At 45.0% G+C, this 21,926-nt stretch overlaps 2 protein-coding genes across 2 annotated transcripts in view; one reads left to right on the top strand and one right to left on the bottom strand.

The window, feature by feature from the left end:
• Positions 1-6,073: 6,073 nt before the first annotated feature.
• On the bottom strand, positions 6,074-11,200 carry PPCS (phosphopantothenoylcysteine synthetase). Its single transcript, XM_068240547.1, has 3 exons — positions 10,539-11,200; positions 8,249-8,352; positions 6,074-6,896 (listed from the first exon to the last, which is right to left on the bottom strand). The coding sequence occupies exons 1-3, from the start codon at positions 11,050-11,052 to the stop codon at positions 6,567-6,569; spliced, it is 948 nt and encodes a 315-aa protein (XP_068096648.1). The 5' UTR covers positions 11,053-11,200; the 3' UTR covers positions 6,074-6,566.
• Positions 10,687-21,926, top strand: part of ZMYND12 (zinc finger MYND-type containing 12) — a 25,460-nt gene continuing 14,220 nt past the window's right edge. The window contains exons 1-3 of the mRNA XM_068240546.1: positions 10,687-11,466; positions 14,889-15,030; positions 20,960-21,131. Coding sequence (XP_068096647.1) covers positions 11,357-11,466; positions 14,889-15,030; positions 20,960-21,131 — 424 coding nt within the window. The 5' untranslated portion in view covers positions 10,687-11,356. The remainder of the gene's footprint in view (positions 11,467-14,888; positions 15,031-20,959; positions 21,132-21,926) is intronic.

The raw sequence follows: 21,926 nt of genomic DNA, 5'->3' as shown, positions 1-21,926 counted from the left end.
AGCTTCTGCTGGAGAACACTATGGGTAAAAGGTCAGAAAACAAAGACAGCTGGCATTCAGTGCTACAGTGCACCAAAGCATAAGAATACATAAATGACAAAATCCTAAAGCTGGTCACCAGTATTGCAATGAAGCCACAAACTTTTTAATGGAAGTCCTTGGGGGGGATACAAAACTGAGGGGTAACAAAGACTGACCCGACAGCCATTTTCCAGAAGACCTGTAAACTGGTACTGGTGCTTGGCTCACTACTTCCACACTATGGATCTAGTTGGCATCATCAGTACAGGCTTTTTTTTTTTTTGTGCCTGCTGCTATGATTTTATACAACCACCAATCCCACATTTCAGGATTTCTTTAAGATTACTGTAGAGTCCCTGTATGCCAATTTAGTTTTGTAAAGTACTTTATCTCCCCCTAATCCTCTATGCTGATATTAAAAATATGAATAGCAAAGGTACAGAGGTTCAGAGTTCTTTTGTTCAACCATCTAAGGGCTACAGCCGACTAGCAGTGCTTGCCAATCAGCAAAGCATTGCACCAATGGAACCCAATGACCAATTTTTTGATTGACCATAAGTGATCGCTGTACGAGGCAATGAGGGCCTTTTTCTTGATCACTCTGAGAGTCTGAGAAATTCATGGAACTTCCTTTGGTGATTTCTGAATTGTTCTAGTGGGTGCCTGGCCTTAGACAAATCTAAGTTCTAAGGTGGGACACAGTTTTTCTGGACAAGGGCTGTCCAAATGGTGGCCCACAGGCCACATATGGCCCTCGAGAGCTTTTGCTGTGGCAAGTCTGTTTGCTGCATCTCTCCACTACTTCTACCATGCCCACATCTTTCTCTCCGCCCCACAAACCATGACATTGCTGCTTCACCTCCTTCAGACCAAGACTCCTGGAAGCATATTCATGAAGTTGGATAGCACTGGTCTGGACTACAAAGGAAAATCAAAGATGGCTGTGAGAATCCTATATGACATACGTGTGTGTGTGTGTGTCCCTGCTTCCAGACCTGACCGTTTGCTGTCTGTGAACCTCATTGCATTGTGGGAAATAACAGCTTTTTCCAGCTGCCAAGCAATCAACATCTCCGTGTGCATATACTTTGGACAGCAATGAGGGATGGGCAATTGAGACCCATCTGTACACGCATCGTGGGGTTGGGGGGTTTAGTGCCGTTTGTTTAGCCTTTTTTACTAGCAGCTACATAAATCTTAAAGGAGAACTGAAGAGAGAGGTATATGGAGGCTGTCATGTTTATTTCCTTTTAGACAATACCAGTTGCCTGGCAGCCCTGCTGATCCTCTGCCTCTAATACTATTAGCCATAGCCCCTGAACAAGCATGCAGCAGATAAGGTGTTTCAGTGGTTCAGACTTATAAGTCTGATCTGACAAGACTAGCTGCATGCTTGTTTCTGGTTTTAATCAGATACTACTGCAGAGAAATAGACCAGCAGGGCTGCCAGGCAACTAGTATTGATTAAAAGGAAATAAACAGGACAGCCTCCATATACCTCTCTCTTCAGTTCCCCTTTAAAGAAAACCTGTAATGAGAAAAACCTCCCCTGGGGTGGGGGAAGCCTCCAGATCCTATTGAGGCTTCCCCATCCTCCTCAGTCCGTGGCGGACTTAAAGCTCCCCGAACAGAGGGGATGTAAATATTTACCTTTCCTGGCTCCAGCGGGGTTGCTGTTGCTGCTCTCTGCACAGAGATAGGTGGAAATAGCCAATCGCTGTCGGCCCACTCTACTGCACAGGTGCAAGTCGCCTGCGCAGTAGGGCGGACCCGATGGAGATCGGCTATTTTCGCCTATCTTTGTGCAGAGAGCAGTAACAGCGCCCCCGTTGGAGCTAGGAAAGGTAAATTTATCAGCGCTTGTCGAAGGATTTTGGGGGAGCCATCGCTGGATTGCCTGCATGGGATCCTCCCGAGGTGAGTACCCCCCAGGGGAACTTTTTTTGTTTGTTACAGGTTCTCTTTAAGTGTTAAACTTCAAACCTCAATCAAGATCTGCATGTGAAGGACTGAATCATCGTAAATGCTTCGTTCTGGTGATTTAAAGTAAACCAGAAACGTGTAAGCCTAAAGATTTGATACTTACCCAGGGCTTCCTCCAGCCCCAAAAGCTTGTCTGAGTCCCACGCAGTCCTCCCGCAGTTTGCCATTCAGCTACGATAAGCCCCAAGAGCTGACTCGGTCACATCACGTCTGGGTCTACTGCACATGCGCCGAAGACTTAGACTGGACCCAACTGTGCCAGTTACCGGGTCTGATCGCGGCTGAACAGCGGACTGCAAGAGGATGCCGTTATGGGGTGGGAGAAAGTCCCAGGTAAGTATCAAATCTTTAGTCTCACGTCTCTGATATACTTTAAGGCTAGTTACACACCAGGATGTTGCGTTTAGGGGACGTTATAGGGCACATGACGTGCCCCTAACGCAACGCCTGGTGCTCTCTGGTGTGGACGTCGGAGTGAGCCGCGTTGTGCAGCTCACTCTGGCGTCCGTGATGCGTACTCTTGGACGCATGCGGCATCACGTGGTCCCGCCCGGCCAATCGCCGCACAGAGCGGCCGCTCCAGAAAGTAAACACTGCACGTCACTGAGTGCAGTGAATATTAATAAGCCATGTGCCCAGCCGCTCTCCCCTCCTCCCCAACATGACTGAGCATGTGCAAACAGTCTAACGCGGCTTAGCTGCATAGAACGCACAGCATGCAGCACTTTGCTGCTTTACAATGTCACGCAACGTGGGCAGTGTTAACAGCCCACTTGTGTTACATTGCTGTGCGTTGGGGGAGCATTACAGGCTGCACTAACGTGCGCCTGTAACGTCCCTGTGTGCAAGAAGCCTAAAGGTTGGCAACTTAACCTAATGAACCTGTGAGCTCTTATCTATATTTTATCCATGACTCAGTAGTGAAGCAAGTAATGCTTAAAAGTAGACAGAGGTTCCATGGTAGTCTGAAGGTCTGTACACACCTTTAACTGATGTCCCCCTTCTGAGATCAGGACCCAATCCCTTTGGGTGACTTTGCTGGGCTGGCCTATACAGACTTGTCAGCTGTGTGGTGACATTGGTGCATACATGTCACGCAGAGGAGTGGCGTGGACAAAGGAGTTTGCCGTCGCTCAGCCAAGTTAATGCATCTGACTAATCGCTTGCGGTCAGGTACTACTGTACACATGCCTATTGGCTGAGGCAGTTATCGGCCGACTTTAGCTGCGTGTGTACGAGGCTTACCGCTAGCCATACATTATTCAATGTGGTGAAAAAAAATAAAACCCTCTCAGATCATAATTTGTTCAGGAGGGGAGTTAATCTGATTGAAGCCTTCCATGCAATGCACATGATTTGCACATGGATTGATTAATATCTTCCATCCAGTACAATTGACCAATTTTGGCCAATAATTGATTTAAGGATTGGTTGGGCCAGCATGTTGGTGCATCGATTTTTAGCAGATTTAATGGAATGATCAATATTGATGGGGGAAAAAAATAGCTTGTGATTAGACAGGCTAAGCTCTCTATATACATACAGGATACATCTCTCTCGGTTTTCTTTCTGTCCTGTGCAAGAGTTTAGGTCCACTTTAAGTAACGCATCATTTATACCAGGAATGTCAAACTGGTCCTTCGAGGGCCGAGGTCCTTACACATTTTTGACACAGCTCAAATTAATTGATGGGTATGAATCAGGAAAGGTGTGGTCCATCAAGTAGAACACATTCCTCTATTTCTCAGTCCATCCTAAACACTGGCTTGGATCTGGTGCTCCAGACCTGGAGTTCAACACCTGAGATTTATACTTACCTGGGGTTTCCTCCAGCCACTTGTGGGCTCCCTCACCATCCTCCCCAGCTGCTCCATTTTTTTTTATTTTTTTTTTAATTCTCAGCACAGATAAATTGGCCAGTCGCACTCCAGTGCAAAGTGCAAGACTATGGAGCAGCCAGGAAGGACACTGAGGGAGCCCACACCCCACATGGGGCTGGAGGCTTATAAATGATGGATTAGTTAATACCTCAACTACATTTTAAGGGTCCTGTCACACTGAATCTATTGTGTCGCAATAGAGAATATCACATCCAAACATGATGCAATGATACAGTCACATAAGGTGTGGTGGGTCCCATCAGAGTAACACAGTATGCTGTGCATTTATCAACTAGCGCATTTACAGTGACAGTTCTTTGTACAGTGTGCTTCACTGTATGGTCACACTGTATGACCAAAATGCAATAAGACTCTTGGTGCCACAACATGCAGTGTAAAGGGACCCTTAACACTTGTGAGTTGCAAAAATCCACACATTTTATGTTGTGCACATTTGTATATGTACAAACTTGCAACCACACTACATTAACATGGAAAATCATGTACAGCATCTGGGGGAAAGAACAGGAAGCACAATAAAACAGATTAGATAAAAACAAACTCATTACAGATGGGCTGTCAGTGCTCCCCAATTAAAATGTATGGTTTATGATTTGCAGGGGATGTGCATGTTCCTACTTGTGTGGTATTTCAATAAGTTTTGAATTTCCTTAATAAAGAGTGAGGTACATTAAAATTTGCCCAGGTTGACATTAGGACTTATGCTGGGAATTGATAGTGACTTGTTTTGGGGGAGCAGATTCACTTCCCAATGATCTAAGTCAGATCGGACCTGTCGCTAATTATCTATCAAGCCATCTGCCCAGAAAACTCCCAGTGTATTCCCAGCATTAGCCATCTCCTGAATCTTGCTCTGTTTAGGCTCATACACACATCAGACTATAGTCTTTGGAAAATGAAAGATCACAGACCAATCTTACCACCCTTCATGTAGTATGAGAGCCATACTCTACACAGTCTTTTCTATGGAGCTGAACTCCACATCAGAAAAAAAATCTTTGCAAGATGCTGCACACACAGATGCTGCACAGACACAAAAGATCTGTAGCTGCAAAAGATCTGTTCCTGACAAAAATCCATTCCTGCGAATTGCAATGATAGTCTAAGAGATCTGCAGATCATCATACACACATGATTTAACTGACATTCATCTGCAGATCAAGCAATCATCCGCAGATCTGAAAATCCATCCTGGTGGATCTGATCTGCAGATGAATGTCAGTTAAATCATGTGTGTATGATGATCTGCAGATTTCATAGACTATCATTGCAATTTGCAGGAATGGATTTTTGGCAGGAACAGATCTTTTGCAGCTACAGATCTTTTGTGTCTGTACAGCATCTGTGTGTGCAGCATCTTCCGAAGATTTTTTTTCTGATGGGGAGTTCAGCTCCATAGAATAGACTGTGTAGAGCAGGCTTTCTCAACCAGGGTTCCTTGAGGACTCTGCAGGGGTTCCTTGGAATTTTACCCTATTGTGGGGGGAAGTATAATAGAGCACACAATAGGTGGTACTGTAACAAGAAGCACTAAATTGGGGGGTCAGGAGACAGTATGAGTGGCAGTGTAATAGGAAAAAGTGAAATTAGCAGCCTAACCTACTTAAAGACCATGCCCCCTGAAAAATAAATGTAAGGGTTCCTTCGAGACCAAAATTTTTTTTGCAGGGGTTCCTTGAGATCCAAAAGTTATTTACAGGGTTCCTCCAAGGTAAAATGGTTGAAAAGGGCTGGTGTAGAGTATGGCTCTCATACTACATTAAGGATGGTAAGATTGGTCTGTGATCTTTCATTTTCCAAAGACTATAGTCTGATGTGTGTATGAGCCTTTTGGCAGCCTCAAAAATGTCACCAACTCATGAGTTGGGTTTTATGGATGGTCAATGAGATGCAAATAATTCTAAGTTGATGTAAACTTTGTGACCAATTTTTTCATGTTCAAGTATCCAACCTGAAAATAAACCAGTCAAATCCTGCAGTAGCTTCATTCCATTGTTCTGCTACAAGCTGCATAAATAGAGAATCTGCTTATACTCGGAATATTAGAATTTCATTCATGACCATATTGGGTTTTCTAGGAATAAAATAAAAGGATTAAATGGGAGTCAAGGTTTTGCTGTATGGATGGGTAGTCAGTGCTGCAAAGAGAAATGACAAATGCCATGGGAAACAGTACCAAAAATTAGTCATATTTCCGTGATCTCAATCATTACAGTAAAGGTACATAGATAATTACAGCATAGAGATATGGAAAATACAATCAGATCAGACATGATGGATGCAACAGCGCCCAATGCTACTATGATGTGCCCACTACATTTCAGAGATTAGAAGAGGCATCCAATGCGTTCATTAGCCTATATCGTCTGAACTTGTTTTGTTCCCCCTATCTTTTCACCAGGCCATAGTCCTCTGACAACCCTGCTGCCTTTGCATTACAACGTTGGCAGCACCTTATTACTGCAGCAGAGTACATTTTCTTTGGCTCAGCAGACCAGCCTACATATGCCTAACAGCTAATTAGCTGGTAATGTCCAAGTGAACAGCAGAACCTCAGAGGGTGTTGCGTAAACACAGTATTTTGTGGAGTCCTTATAATGAAGATTATTATAGAACCCCAGTTCGTGCAAGTTGTTAACCCATGGACATTGGGTTGGACGGCTAGTTGGAGTCTGACTGCTCTATAAAATGTTTGTGACGTAATGTCAAGTCTTCTATGATCTTTTCTTCTATCTCTACTCCCGATCTATCTTCCTCATTAGTTATAGAGAGATTTGCCTCATCATTGCTGGTCACAATCACTACGCATGTTCTCAGAGTATCCAGTATGTTGGCCACCACCACCTGATGGCGGTAGGTATCCAGCGCTTTATGAGCTCTCTCAATTAATATCTGTGGATTGGTTTCCAGCTTAAAAGAAATCACAAAGGCTTTAGGGGCCCAATCTTTCACCAGAGGGGACAACATTTTAGGAACCATCTTCATTGTGATCTAAAATAAAAACACATATTGAATTACTGGTTTTACTGATATAATTAAAGCCGCATTTCATATAGCAAACTTGAACAGAAAATAAACTCAGATAATAATTGTAGGTGTAGTAGCAATGGTATATAAAATGCTCCTGAAGTTCCATATTATTTTCATTGTAAGGGGTTCTTTTATACTCAATCATGCACAGCAGCATATCAGTGTTATGCTAAATTTGCTTCATTCAGCTCCCAAAGAAAATAAAAAGCTTATATACTTTTCAGAATTTTCAGTATTGTTTGCATGGTCAAATAAGTGTATTTTGTTTCTATTTACTTTTCAAGTGAGTTGTAGGCTGCATTTGACTGCCTCATTTGCATAGATAAAAATTAAGGTTTTGCAAATTCTAAATACTGTAGGTGTGCTACTATATGTGCCTATGTTTATCACAGCTCATGTCTGTTTGGGTATGCTTTGTTTAAAGTGGAACTACAGTCGGCACAAATGCAAAAAAAACAGGAATATCTTGCATTTCACGCCAATTCTGATGCTGTCCATTTCTACATTTAAAATGGTAAAAATCTTTATGATGCTAAGAGAGGACACATGACCACTGCCTCTCCATCTGCAGTCCTACACTGGAAAGAAGCTGTGTTTTGGATGTAGCATGGAAGAAGGTAGGGAGAGGAATCTGCAATATGATCACTGTTCCTAAACACAAGAGGTATTTCCATGTTGATTGAATAGGCAGTATCCCAATTGAGGAGATTGGGAAGGATCTTCAGGGCCTCGGTATCTACATCATGGAATGGACTATATACCCACCTCCTAAAAATTACTTTTAGATATCCCACGGTTTTATTTTATATTGAAAGCTACTTTTTACTGTTCCATTGTCTTTGCTCAATGATACAATCATTGACGTATGCCAAAGCTAAAATCTATTAACTATTGACCCTTTTTATTTATTTCTTGCTCTTAGAAGCCATTTTCTGCCAGGATATTGTTTTATGGCTGTAATTCCTTATCAGTAAGGGTACTTCAGTGATCTACAATCAGACCAGGTCCCTAATGGACAGAAACTGTCATTTGCATCTTTGACTAACTCTTTCAGGCAGAGAAAGAAAAAAAAAGGAACAGCATAGTCGTGTATTTGGCACTGTACATACACATCTATCGCATCGTGTCAGCTCAGTATTCTTTTAAGGTTGGGAAGAGAAGTAATGTAGAACACCTTTTTTCGCCAAAGGTTTGAAGGGCCTATGAGTTGCTTGGTTTGGGACTGTGGATGGAATATACCACACAAAAGTGTTTTTCGGGAGATGTCGCTGCTGCAGCCATGGATAATAAAAATATGCTGATTTCTGGCATACCTGTAATGGGCCACTAGAAGACTGAATTTTATGTTCTGGCATCTCCGAGGCTGGAATGTAAAAGTCAGACACTGCTGCTGCTAAGTAAAACATGGCACTCGATCCTGAAATGTAAGACAAAAAGCAGTTGTAGGGGGAAGTATTGTGAAAAACAGGAATAGCAAAAAAGCCATACATCATACAATTTTATATCTTTAGATTCATTTTCTTGATTTAATGTATCCATAAAGCAATAACATCCATTAATTTTTCTGGATCACAATTTTACACCATTCCGCAAGATTGAAAATTCAATAGATTTTTCTGATAGTAAATGAAAAATCAATTTTCCATACAATTGTTTTTATAAAATACAGAAATAAGGGAAAATGTCATGTTTAGGGCTGAAGGGACTCGTGAAAGGGAAATTTTGTCTCCCATCTAAATGTGGATAGCTAAAGGGGTGAACCTTAAGGGGGGTTCTCTTACTATGTAAATGAAGGGGGAGGGCTCTCTGGCTACCTGCAGTATGGGCTCCCTGGCTACCCACCTGGAAACCCATCCACAAGCCCTAGGCAGGGGCGCTGCTAGGATCCTAAGAGATCTGGGGCACTTTTGGGCACTCCAGCAGGAAGATGGGTGTGGCCATGCACCAGAATATGGGTGTGGTCATGGGTGGAGCCAAATTTACACAAACTTAAAGAGAATCTGTATTGTTAAAATCACACAAAAGTAAACATACCAGTGCGTTAGGGGACATCTCCTATTACCCTCTGTCACAATTTCGCCGCTCCCCACCGCATTAAAAGTGGTTAAAAACAGTTTTTAAAAGTTTGTTTATAAACAAACAAAATGGCCACCAAAACAGGAAGTAGGTTGATGTACAGTATGTCCACACATAGAAAATACATCCATACACAAGCAGGCTGTATACAGCCTTCCTTTTGATTCTCAAGAGATCATTTGTGTGTTTCTTTCCTCCTGCATCTCTCATGCACTTAGGTTTCAGGCTGCTCTTTTCTTCCTGCAAACAGCTTTGCCCTTGTCTGTAATTCCTCACTATGTGAAAGCCCAGCCAGCTCAGAGGACGATTTATCCAGCTTGTAAAAGATAAGAGAGAAGAGAGAAGCTGCTGTAATCTAAATAACACACAGGCAGTGTGCATAGATGGGCCTGGAAGGGGGAGTTCATAGCAGAACCACAACACTGAAGAACTTGGCAGCCTTCCAGACACAGGCTGACAAGTCTGACAAGAGAGAGATAAGTTGATTTATTACAGAGACTGTGATAGTACAAAGTGCTGCAGTAAGCCAGAACACATTAGAATAGCTTTTGGAACTTGTAGGATGATAAAAAACAGGATGCAATTTTTGTTACGGAGTCTCTTTAACAGCGGTCTAAGTAGGCCTGCCCAGCAAAATGTTGGATGAAGCCCCTTCATTTATAAAAATTAAAAAATGCAACATATCACATAGGCAGCTTCACTTAAACATAACTAGGCAGTTACCTGGCTTCTGTGCTGGCTTTCTGCTGTGAGGGCTGCCCTGCTGCTGTCTGGCAATCCCCCCATAGCATTTCCTGACCTTCTAGTGGACCCCCTCCCATGCTTCCATGCAGGGCCGGGCCGAGGCAGGAGAGGCTCCAGCCTAAGTGCGCTGTGTAGGAGGGGGCGCACAACTCACTCAGCTATTATTCCCCTATTGTGTTTGTAGCAGAGAGAAATAAGAAAAGGGGATACATGGCAGTGAATGCAAGCCAGATAACTAGAGATTAGGGTGTTGGGGCCCCTGGGACGCCTCTTACTGTAATAGTAATCAGTGTGTGATGAATGGGGGGGGGGCACTTTGGTGTCTCAGCCTTAGGTGCTGGAGGACCTTGTCCCGTCTCTACTTCCATGGACCTCCCATTGAGGCACCACAACTCCCAGCATTCCCCCATAAAGGCACCACCGCACCCAACAACATCCAGAGGCGCCACAGCACCCAGCATACCCCCATTAATGCATCACAGCACCCAGCTTGCCCACCATTGAGGCACCTCAGCTAACTCTTCCTGGGGGACATCTGGGGCACCCCAGAATATATCTGGGGCACATGCCACTGATCTTTGGGGCTAGCAACACCTCTGGGCCCTGGTATTGTACCAGAGCACCGCTGCAAATTTTGAGTGTTGCAGCGCTGGGACAGAGCACTGGAGGGGGAAGTACCTACATCTTTGGGCTAATAATCCCCTACAGGTTTGTTTTATGTCCATTTTTCCTTCACCAGACCAGGAAAAAATAGCTCATGCCCCTGTGTGTTGGAGCACCCACCTAGTGGATTGAGTGCCCGTGCAGCAGCCAGCAGTAGGTGCAGGTAGTCGGAAAGGGTGTTGAACTCTATGGGCAGCAGTCTCCCCGACTCCCTCATGCTGTGGTAGTCCTGCAGGACTTGCACGATACCCGGCAGGTGGCGCTGCTCTGCCTCCACCCGGGGCTCCCCCTGGCCGGGAGCAGTGGCGGGCAGCAGGCGCAGAGCGTCCAGCCAGTTGATGGCGCTGTAGCGGCGGCTATATGGATACATGGACCGGTGCCGGTGCAGGAAGATCACGGCGTAGCCGGCCCGCAGGAAATATTCCGCTGAGGCGGCTCCTCTGCGCCCGCTGCTGAAGTTATCCAGGAAGCGCACCGTACGGGATTCCAGAGGCACCTTAGTACCCCCCGAGGTGATCAGCACTACCCGGCGCCCATCAGAGCTGTGGCTGCGGGCAAATGCCTCCATGGCCAGGGCTGCAGCCTCTACATCAGCCTGCGGGGGTGCGAAGTCTTCCCGGAGTTTCTCTGCCATGCTGCTGCTGTCCTTCTGCCACTCGCTCTATATAGCCTGAGCTGTCACCTCACCTTACAACAGTGCACCCAGCTCCCTTGTCAGCCACTTCCTATGCGACTAGACGCCTCGGGCGCCATCTTTGAATGGGGCATATGCCACTACTACTTTGAGGCGGGACCGCTTCTATTGGGCTAATTATCATGTGTGCTGCCGTGCTTCCACCAGAGGGCGCACCGTGCCGCCGCCTGACAACTGTGTCAGCGTCCCTAACAACGGCAGCCCACACGTCTGAGAGCGGTGCTATGATTCCTGCAGCGCAGCCATGTCCAGTGTGAATCCACTTTCCAACTCCAAAGGTGTGAAGCTGGTGTGTGAGCTGTGCCACAGCCCGGCCTATGTCCAGTGCGATGGCTGCAAGGTCACGTACTACTGGTAAGCAGAGAGTGCTGATACACTGACACCAATGCTGCATTGCCCAGCCCTATCCAGTGGCGAGCAGAGGCTTATACCGTGCCATGGCTGAATGATAGACTTCCTTCAGCTGGTTGTGAATTAATTCCTGCCTTGTTGAGAATGGCAAAGGAGATGTTTGATGTCTGATGTTTACCAAAGGACAGGTTGACGGGGTAAGGGGGCGGTAACTGTTAGGGTTCGTTCACACTAGGGGCATTTTCGGCCTTTTTTCAAGCGCAAAAATCGCCTACAAAACGCTTGTGCAATGAATGTCTATGAGAAGGTTCATATGAGCGCGGTTTGTGCCCTGTGTGTGCCGCAAAGCAGTGCCTGAACCATTCTTGGGGTAATTTTGCTTCAATGGAAGGTATAGGAAAATGCAAACACTCACAAAATCGCTTTGTGCAGCGATTGCGTTGGCGTTTTTAAGAATATATACATTGTATTTATTCTTTTTAGGGTCAAAGAGTTCACTTCCTGACTTGCGTCAGGGAGTGAATTACAAAACCGCTCTGGAAAAGCGCTTTTTCCAGAAACGCAGTGCGCAGTGGAGTGTTGGGGGCAAGGGGGGAGTGCACAAAAAATGCAAAAAGTTTGCGTTTTTGTTTTTAGGTGTGAATGAGGCCTTAAGGTGCCCACTAATTATACTATTTTACATTCCAGTCGACCTTCTGATCGATCAGATTGGATGCTGTTGATGGTACCAATCGACAGCAAATTATGGATTTGTTTTTTCGAATAAATCCTATCTGAAATGAACAGATTGGTTATAATTTCTATTCCATTTATGGACCGAATCGTTTCCTTTTGATCACAATCAGGCCTGGATTTACATCTCAGGAGCCTATAGGCACGAATGCTCTGGAACCCTAGACTTCGCCCTCCATGAACCTACAAACACCACAAAACTGCACCACAAGTGTGCTGGCTGTCCCAGCTGTCACTTCTCCCTTACCCGACATAGATAGCTACAGGTTCCCCTTAGTATTAGGTAGCCAGAAGTACCCTCAGTATTAAATAGCTAGTGGTGACCCAAACTGAAGGTAGAACTCATTACTAAAATGCTGATAGCTTGGAGAGTAACCTCTAATTTATGCTGTGCTTAGAACGCTGCATAGGGAAAGAAGGAGGTAGGTACTAAGGGAGGGGAGTGAGACGCCTTTCCATCATCAGGTGCCTGTAGGCACGTGCCTACTGTGCCTTATGGTAAATCCGGCCCTGATCACAATTATCATATAGGCAGGAACAGCCTCTTTAGAAAGGTGCTGCTGCCCTCTGCACTATCCAGACAGGTTAATTTGGAGTAAATCTTTGTCTACAGTATACTTTAGGAATGATGTATGGTTTGACATAACCAGCTGAAGTAGTCAGTTTCTGTGCTGTTGGTAATTGAGATTGTCTCAGTTGGTTACATGGCAGCTTTGCTGTGGACATTAAGGTGGCCATTAACAATATAATCTGCTGCACAATTGTTTAGATCAGCGGTATAATACCGTAGTTTGGAAACCATCAGTTGTGCCCACTAATGGACAAAAACCTGCTGACCATTCAATAAGACTGATGGGATTGATCATTTTTTCAGATTGATCTCACCGCACCATTGGGCTCCCGATCTCTGTATTCTAATCTAGGTGATCCTCTGTACCTCCCTTCTAAGGGTCCTTTCACACGGGCAACTGACAAGCGGTGAAGTCACTTGTAGTGGCTGGATAGTGTAATGGTTAAAGGGAAGGTTCAGGGAAACCTTTAAAAAAATAAAAATCCATATCCACTTACCTGGGGCTTCCTCCAGCCCGTGGCAGGCAGGAGGTGCCCTCGCCGCCGCTCCAGAGGCTTCCGGTCGTCTTCGGTGGCCGACCCGACCTGGCCAGGCCGGCTGCCAGGTCGGGCTCTTCTGCGCTCCAAGTACGGGCTCTTCTGCGTCCCACGCGAGCGCGCTGACGTCATCGGACGTCCTCCGGGCTGTACTGCGCAGGAGCAGTAGTTCTGCGCCTGCGCAGTAAAGCCCGGAGGACGTCCGATGACGTCAGCGCGCCCGCGTGGGACGCAGAAGAGCCCGTACTTGGAGCGCAGAAGAGCCCGACCTGGCAGCCGGCCTGGCCAGGTCGGGTTGGACACCGAAGACGACCGGAAGCCTCTGGAGCTGCGGCGAGGGCACCTCCTGCCTGCCACGGGCTGGAGGAAGCCCCACGTAAGTGGATATGGATTTTTATTTTTTTAAAGGTTTCCCTAAACCTTCCCTTTAAGGGCTCTTCCTCTGACACAAGAGACCATGGTTCGAATCTCGGCTCTTCCTGTTCAGAAAGCCAGCACCTATTCAGTAAGGATCCTTGGGAAAGACTCCCTAACACTGCTACTGCTTATAGAGCGTGTCCTAGTGGCTGCAACTCTGGTGCTTTGAGTCCGCCAAGAGAAAAGCAGGATATAAATGTTCTGTGTCTGTCTGTCTTACTGACTGTCAGCTGCTCTCCTGCACCGGCCAAGAGCTCGGTACCTACCCTATACAGACGCCACCCCCCACGGAGGGCTGTGCTCAGACTCGGCATGTTGTGTTCCTCCACCACCTAGTAACACCACTACTTGACATGCGTGATGTTAGGGCTCATTCACTCTAGCTATCGTGGGTGATTTTACCGCGATTAGCCCAGTAAAATCACTTGTGATTCCTGAGCGATCACAATCAGTGCTTTTTTAAGCACTGTATCGCAATCACTTCAGAATCTCGTTTTGCAATTGCCGCTAATCACGAATCACCCGCGGCAGTGAGATCACTGCCATTTGGTTTGTATTGTTCGCTTTAAAAAGCACTAGCGCTTCGGCGATTAGCAGGAATCACCCGCTAATCGCCCAAATGGGAACGGCCCTAACAACTGCTGCAATTCGGCTATTGCAATGGCAGGCAGCAGATGGGAGGCTGATCTGCTTGGCAAACGTGCAGTTCAGCAGCCAGCCTGAAAGGGGCCTAAAGGAATCACCAATACTTACTCTTGTTTGTAGAAACTGTTTGATTAGCTGATACTACTGTTGCCACCTCCGAGAAAATAGACAAGGCAAGAAGCAAGAAAAGAGGATATCTGATAAATCGGACTACTAAGAGATAGAGAGAAGATTTGTTTATAATCCTGGCTTGAAGGAAATGACAGTATATAAATACCTTTTATTCTCCTCTGTACTGCATTTGAGCCTCAAAGTGCCCCAGGTCTGGCCTTCATGTCCAGACAAACTAACAAAGCTATTCCGATCTTTGCTTTTTGCTACTTTATTTCTTGAGCTTGCTTATTTAGTACTGTATTACAATACGCCTTGTAGTCTATTTTCTATGGACAGTATAACTCCTGCTGTCAGTTTAGAAGGTTTATATTGTATATTCTATACTACACTTGCTGCCATCTCTCCTCTAGTGATGTAGAGCACCAGCGTGCGGACTGGACTAGTATCCATGAGAAGATATGCCAGCTGCTGATATCTGTGCGGGCAGCTGTTCCATTCTTGGCATCAGCAGAAGACAGGGCTCATTCTGCAGAGCAGCTATCTCAGAGGAAGGTAATAGGCGTTGCATGTATATATACTCCCTTCATAATAACAAACTTCTATTGGGGTTTATAGCAGATCCGTTGCTAAAGTCACACTATGTGACACATGATTGCCTGAGAGGCTGTTTCTAATGGGTGCCCTAGCATTTATAATGTATTACGCATTGACACAATGTGAGATCACAAATCCAGAAAATTACTTTTCGTCAAAAATAAACTTTGCTTTAAATACCTTCACTGGGTTACTGCGCGAAGAATTGCCTTTCAAAATTGTAAAACTCTGACATAAGGCAGAACTGGATATTAAAAGCATAAATTTATAGCAGTGGTAGATTAGCAGCTGATTGAAGATACCCCTCCTGGTACCCCCCCCTCTCCCCCCCAATCTACGATAGCGCTCCCCTGGGCCCCTGCAGAGCGTTGGCAGCAGGGTGCACTTACCTGTCCACCGGCATGCTTCCTCCTGTCATGTCTCTGCCCTGCCAGGGTGTCTGTTCCCTGTGGCCTGGCATCATGTACGTTATGAGTCTGCGTACATCCTGCCAGGTCACAGGAGACAAGGGGCCAGCGAGGACGGACATAGGACACAGGAGAAATATGCCAAGGAGCACGTGAGCATGCCCCACTGCCAACACAACAGGGGCCCAGAGGGGCCATCTACTAGTGCAGTGATCTGCAAACTTGGCTCTTCAGCTGTTAAGGAACTACAAGTCCCACAATGCAGTTGCCTTTATGAATCATGACTGTGGCTCTCAGACTCCCACAATGCATTGTGGGACTTGCAGTTCCTTAACCTCCTTAGTGGTAACCCCGAGCTGAGCTCGGGGGAAGCCGCCTCGGAGGATATCTCAGCCCCTGGTGGGGCGATTTAAATTCTGTAAAGTGCTGTACGCGCAGCCAGCAGTTTGCTAGCCACGCGTACAGCTTGATCGGCGCTGCCGCGCGGCGATCTACCGCACGCAGTGGCGGAAGAGGGCCCCCCCCCCCCGCCAGAGCCCTGCGCAGCCTGGACCAATCACTCCCGGGCAGCGCAAAGGGCTGGATCGGGTGCGCCTGACGTCCATGACGTCATTCCGATCGTCGCCATGGCAACAGGAGAAGCCAAACAGGAGATCGCGTTCTATACGCAATCTCCTGTTTGCTGTTGTTGCCGGCGGCAATCGGACTAGCGGGACACATGCGCCCTCTAGTGGTGTTTCATGTAGCTACCACTCCGGTAGCTGCATGAAACAGAAAAAAAAAATTACAAAAAAAGTGTAATGCAGCCTCCTTGGTGAAAAAAATTGAACCGCCAAGGAGGTTAACAGCTAGAGAGCCAAGTTTGCAGATCACTGTACTAGGGTATGGCCACTTTTAAATATCAAAAGGGAACACAGGGATTATTTTTGTATGTTGATAGATGCCATTAGGTACTTAAAGCATTCTGCTAATAATCAATATCAGTTGCATTAGGCCATACTCCCTTTGAAGTGCAATCTAAAACTCTGAAAATAGAAACAATGGTCCTGACACTATAAAGAGACACATTTTCACTTTAAATCTTAATCAGATTTACAAAAAAACAACAACCCCAAAAACATTTTTTAACTCTCCTGAAATTGATTGGGTCTTTGATGTGAAACCAGCAAAGTGCAACTTTCTTTCTGGCATCATGACCAATGTGCTAATGTTCAGTAATGCAAGCCAGTAGACAAGTCGGGTGCATTAACATACCAGGAACCACTAATTAGTTGTAGAGGTAAGAGAAACCCTTGACAAATATATCTGTGGCCCAGTGCACACCAAAACCGCTAGCAGATCCTCAAAACGCTAGAAGTTTTTGGAGCAGAGTTCAGAGCGATTCTAGGCATGTTTAGAGAGGTTTTCTAAACATGCGTAGCTTTTTTTGGAGCGTTTTTGTGTAGCAGATTACAAATATTGTTACAGTAAAAGCTGTTACTGAACAGCTTCTGTAACAAAAACGCCTGGAAAACCGCCCTGATCTAGCGTTTTCCAGAGCGGTTTGAGCTTTTCCTATACTTTACATTGAGGCAGAAACGCTTCTGCAAACCGCAAAAGTGCTGCAGGACCCACGTTTGCGGTTTGCTAAAAACCTCAAATCGTGTGCACCATCCCATTGAAATACATTAGCCAAGCGTTTTCACAGGCGGAAGCAGTTTGGAAAACGCTACAAAAACCGCTCAGTGTGCACCAGGCCTGTGTGCTTCTAGGCATCAGTGCATACATTAGATAGATTATCATGCAAGAATACCATGGAGAGGTGTGAAGAGGGTACAACAGCGAGATGCACTAACATACAAGTCACCGGTGTGTCTGGATAGTTAATAAACTTTAGAAAGTTAACTGATGGGTAGAAAACTGATAAAATACTAAAAATAGAATTTAGGACTCCTCATTCTTCATGAAGGTTCAATAGTTAATCCTTTTTTGGGGCTCTTGAATTATTTAATAAATGCATTCTGAATCTTTTCAAAGCTATGCTTTGTACCTCTATATTACTATAAAGTATGGGTAGTCTCAATATAATATGAGATATAAAAAAATCAAATTACTTTCGTCTGATTGTGAGTGCCTTTAACAAGTCATTTCTACAGTTAAGTCACATTTCTATGAACACCTGCTAATATCTATAATAACTGCTTTTAGAAGCATGGGTGGGAGCCAGATGCTGTAGAAGTGACCCATTAAGATGCTGGAAGGGTGCTAGAGGTATATGTAGGTCTGCAGTGCACCCAACAGTTGATAGTAGGCATGTGGTGATGGATCCAGTCATCAAGCATATTGCTGGAGGTGATCCCAAATGTGCTTGTTGGGTTCTAGCTTTAGGTCAGGGGACTTTATAGACCAGAGTCAGGAAAGTAGCTGGAAGTCTGTGATGATTTCCAAACCACTCGCCAATATTTCTGGCAGTATGACATTGCATTGTCCAGTTGAAAGATCCCATTGGTCATAGGGAACACTGTCAACTTGTGGGGGTGTACTTGATTGGCAAGGATTTAGATATATACATATCAGTTGAGAGACACTTCCAGAGGTATTGAGGCACCCAGACCATACAAACAAAACATTTCCTAGACCAGTGTTGACTAACCTTGGCACGCCAGCTGTGACAAATCTACAAATCCCATCATGCCTCTGCCTCCCCAAGTTATGCTTAGAGCTGTCAGAGTATTGCCTCATGGGACAGTAATGCCTCATGGGACAGCTGGAGTGCCAAGGTTAGCCATCACTGTCCTAGACCATAACTCTGCCAGCACTAGCCTGTATACGCCCAACGTTCAGAACACTATTCATTGGAACGGCAGCGCCTGTTTGTGCAAGTTCAATGTCTTTGCTCCTCTGCAAACTGCAGTCACTTATTGTGGGGAACCCTCATGAGCATGGATGCAGTCACCAACTGTCTGCTCTGGAGCATCATCGCACAGTCGTTTTTGACACATCTGGAAGTCCTTTGGTTCACATGGATTGTGCCACAGTAGTGTGCCAATTAGCCTCACTAACCTGCCCAGCCGACATCCCCTTCTCACACTGTTGGCTGCCCCAGAGTCACCACATTGGGTTGTAAAAAAGGATCCAATCACCCACTCACACTTCAACCACAGCAGTCCATGAATAGTTCACAATGACAGCCAGGGCTGCAATATTGGCAACTTGCAGACATCCCACCTTATACAGTGGCTTGCAAAAGTATTCACCCCCCTTGAAGTTTTCCACATTTTGTCACATTACTGCCACAAACATGAATCAATTTTATTGGAATTCCACGTGAAAGACCAATACAAAGTGGTGTACACGTGAGAAGTGGAACAAAAATCATACATGATTCCAAACATTTTTTACAAATAAATAACTGCAAAGTGGGGTTTGCGTAATTATGCAGCCCCCTGAGTCAATACTTTCTAGAACCAAATTTTCCTGCAATTACAGCTGCCAGTCTTTTAGGGTATGTCTCTACCAGCTTTGCACATCTAGAGACTGAAATCCTTGCACATTCTTCTTTGCAAAACAGCTCCAGCTCAATCAGATTAGATGGACAGCGTTTGTGAACAGCAGTTTTCAGATCTTGCCACAGATTTTCGATTGGCTTTAGATCTGGACTTTGACTTGGCCATTCTAACACATGGATATGTTCTGTTTTAAACCATTCCATTTTTGCCCTGGCTGTATGTTTAGGATCATTGTCCTGCTTTTCTTCCAAGATTGCCCTGTATTTGGCTCCATCTTCCCATCAACTCTGACCCAGCTTCCCTATCCCTGCTAAAGAGAAGCCCCCCCCCCCCCCCCCCCCCGAGCATGATGCTGCCACCACCATATTTGACAGTGGTAATGGTGTGTTCAGAGTGATGTGCAGTGTTAGTTTTGTGCCACACATAGCGTTTTGCATTTTGGCCAAAAAGTTCCATTTTGGTCTCATCTGACCAGAGCACCTTCTTCCACATGGTTGCTGTGTTCCCCCATATTGCTTGTGGCAAACTGCAAACAGGACTTCTTATGCTTTTCTGTTAACAATGGCTTTCTTCTTGCCACTCTTCCATAAAGGCCAACTTTGTGCAGTGTATGACTAATAGTTGTCCGATGGACAGATTCCCCTACCTGAGCTGTAGATCTCTGCAGCTCGTCCAGAGTCACCATGGGCCTCTTGTCTGCATTTCTGATTAGTGCTCTCCTTGTTCGGCCTATGAGTTTAGGTGGACGGCCTTGTCTTGGTCGGTTTACAGTTGTGCCATACTCCTTCCATTTCTGAATGATCGCTTAAACAGGGCTCTGTGGGATGTTCAAGGCTTTGGAAATCTTTTTGTAGCCTAAGCCTGCTTTACATTTCTCAATAACTTTATCCCTGACCTGTCTGGTGTCTTCTTTGGACTTTATGGTGTTGTTGCTCCCAATATTCTCTTTGACCACCTCTGAGGCCGTCACAGAGCAGCTGTATTTGTATTGACAAAAGATTACACACAGGTGCACTCTATTTAGTCATTAGCCCTCATCAGGCAATGTCTATGGGCAACTGACTGCACTCAGACCAAAGGGGGCTGAATAATTACGCACACACCACCTTGCAGTAATTTATTTGTAAAAAATGTTTGGAATGATGTATGATTTTCATTCCACTTCTCACATGAACAACACTTTGTATTGGTCTTTCACGTGGAATTCCAATAAAATTGATCTATGTTTGTGGCAGCAATATGAGAAAATGTGGAAAACTTCAAGGGGGCCGAATACTTTTGCAAGCCACTGTATACCTACAAAGTCTGTGTGTGACACCTTCATGTCGTCACTGCATTCCTGACATCAAAAGGTGGGCTGTCCTCATAATATAATTGGATCTAGCATAATCCAATTTTACAATGTAACAAGAAGAGCAAACGGGGAGAGAGATCAAGAAACCTGTAATCCCTTAACATAACTTTACTGATGCCACTTTGTGGTTGTGGACATCAGTCACCCAGCAAAACATGGTCTGGATCTTTTACAGAATATCTGCTATAAGGAGGCAAAAGTCTGCTTTCATTACTTGGGTAATATTAGAATCAAGCTAGTGAACTGGCGTTTGTGCTATTATATTAGCACACAGCACCCTTAATACGGTAGTTTGGATTTATAAAATTAAAGAACATTGGTTTTCAGTGACTGCAGTTACTTAACCTCTAATTTAGTAACATTTCAGAAATCTTTACTATGTTCTGATATGGCCCAGGTGTGGCCAAACTTTTGCCACATAATAGCTTGTGATTTCAAAAATCCAGCCCATGTTTGCTGGATCACTTGTGAGCTACATGATTCTCTGGCCTTATTAAATCAAACCCTGAGTTTATCAGAGGGCAGAAAAATGTAGAGATGTAGGGTTATGTGTAACCAATAGTGAAGGGGAAAGAGTAACAGAGAGAATTCATCAGGTTAACACACAGTAAATTGAGGAAATCATGTGACTCTTACAGAGACAGTTGATTGATGTGACCAGTAAGGAAGCCCAGAGGTTGCTGTATGAAGGGCGGCATGTAGAAGTTATCCCAGCAGCTACACACGCTCTCACCTTCACTATAGATGTATACGGACTGACATCAGTGGAACTGGTGCCAGTGTACCTTATCCTGGCTGAAGCCAACATTGGTAAGTGAAGGCCACCCCTGCATAATATGTTCAATATACTGTAATAATAATATGGGGGACGGTGGCTGTCCTGATTACTTTTTCCCCTGCATTCCCATGTAACCAAAAGAGAAGTGTTTGACACTGAGAGAGAGCGACTATGCATACTACATGTTCTATATTGTGGAGTCAGACAAAGGTAAAGCCGTTCTTGGCACTTGGATAATGCCTACACATGGGAGAGCTGTCAGGTATTTAGACGAGTCCACCAGGAGACATATAGAGGATGATGATTAAATCAAACTTCTGTGGGTTCTGCGCTTCAGCTCTTTTCTTTTTTCCCTTTCTTTCTCTTTTTTTTTGTTTTATTTATTTGTTTGTTTTCCTTTTAGATTGTTCTCTAATTGTTTTAAAGAACGAGGGTCAGCCATACTGTCGCAGGAAAAAAAAACCCACATACTTTAGTAGATAAATACTTGTTCTACTTACGTAACATATGTATTGTACTGTCCTCATTTTCATGTCAGTTAATTTCACAGTATATAGTAAATAAAGAGAAAACTGTTCCAGGCATTTTCCATCTTTACTGATTCTGACTGAAGCCAATCCTGATGTTGTTTCTTCCCTTACTCCTCTGCCTGAAATGGTGTATGTAGAATTGTACTGTCATATCTAGTTTGCTTTGTAAACACCTGAGCAGAACATAGATCGGATTTCAGCAGCTTCTGTAGAGGGGTGAGGTGATTTATCTTCTATTCCCTTCTGAGCATCGTGTCCACTGAACTGCCCTCAGCCAATCAGCAAGGAGCACGTATG

This window comes from Hyperolius riggenbachi, chromosome 6, assembly GCF_040937935.1.
Source record: "Hyperolius riggenbachi isolate aHypRig1 chromosome 6, aHypRig1.pri, whole genome shotgun sequence".
NCBI classification, from domain to species: domain Eukaryota; kingdom Metazoa; phylum Chordata; class Amphibia; order Anura; family Hyperoliidae; genus Hyperolius; species Hyperolius riggenbachi.
Note: the sequence above shows the minus strand (reverse complement) of the source record. Positions and strands in the feature narration are given on the sequence as shown.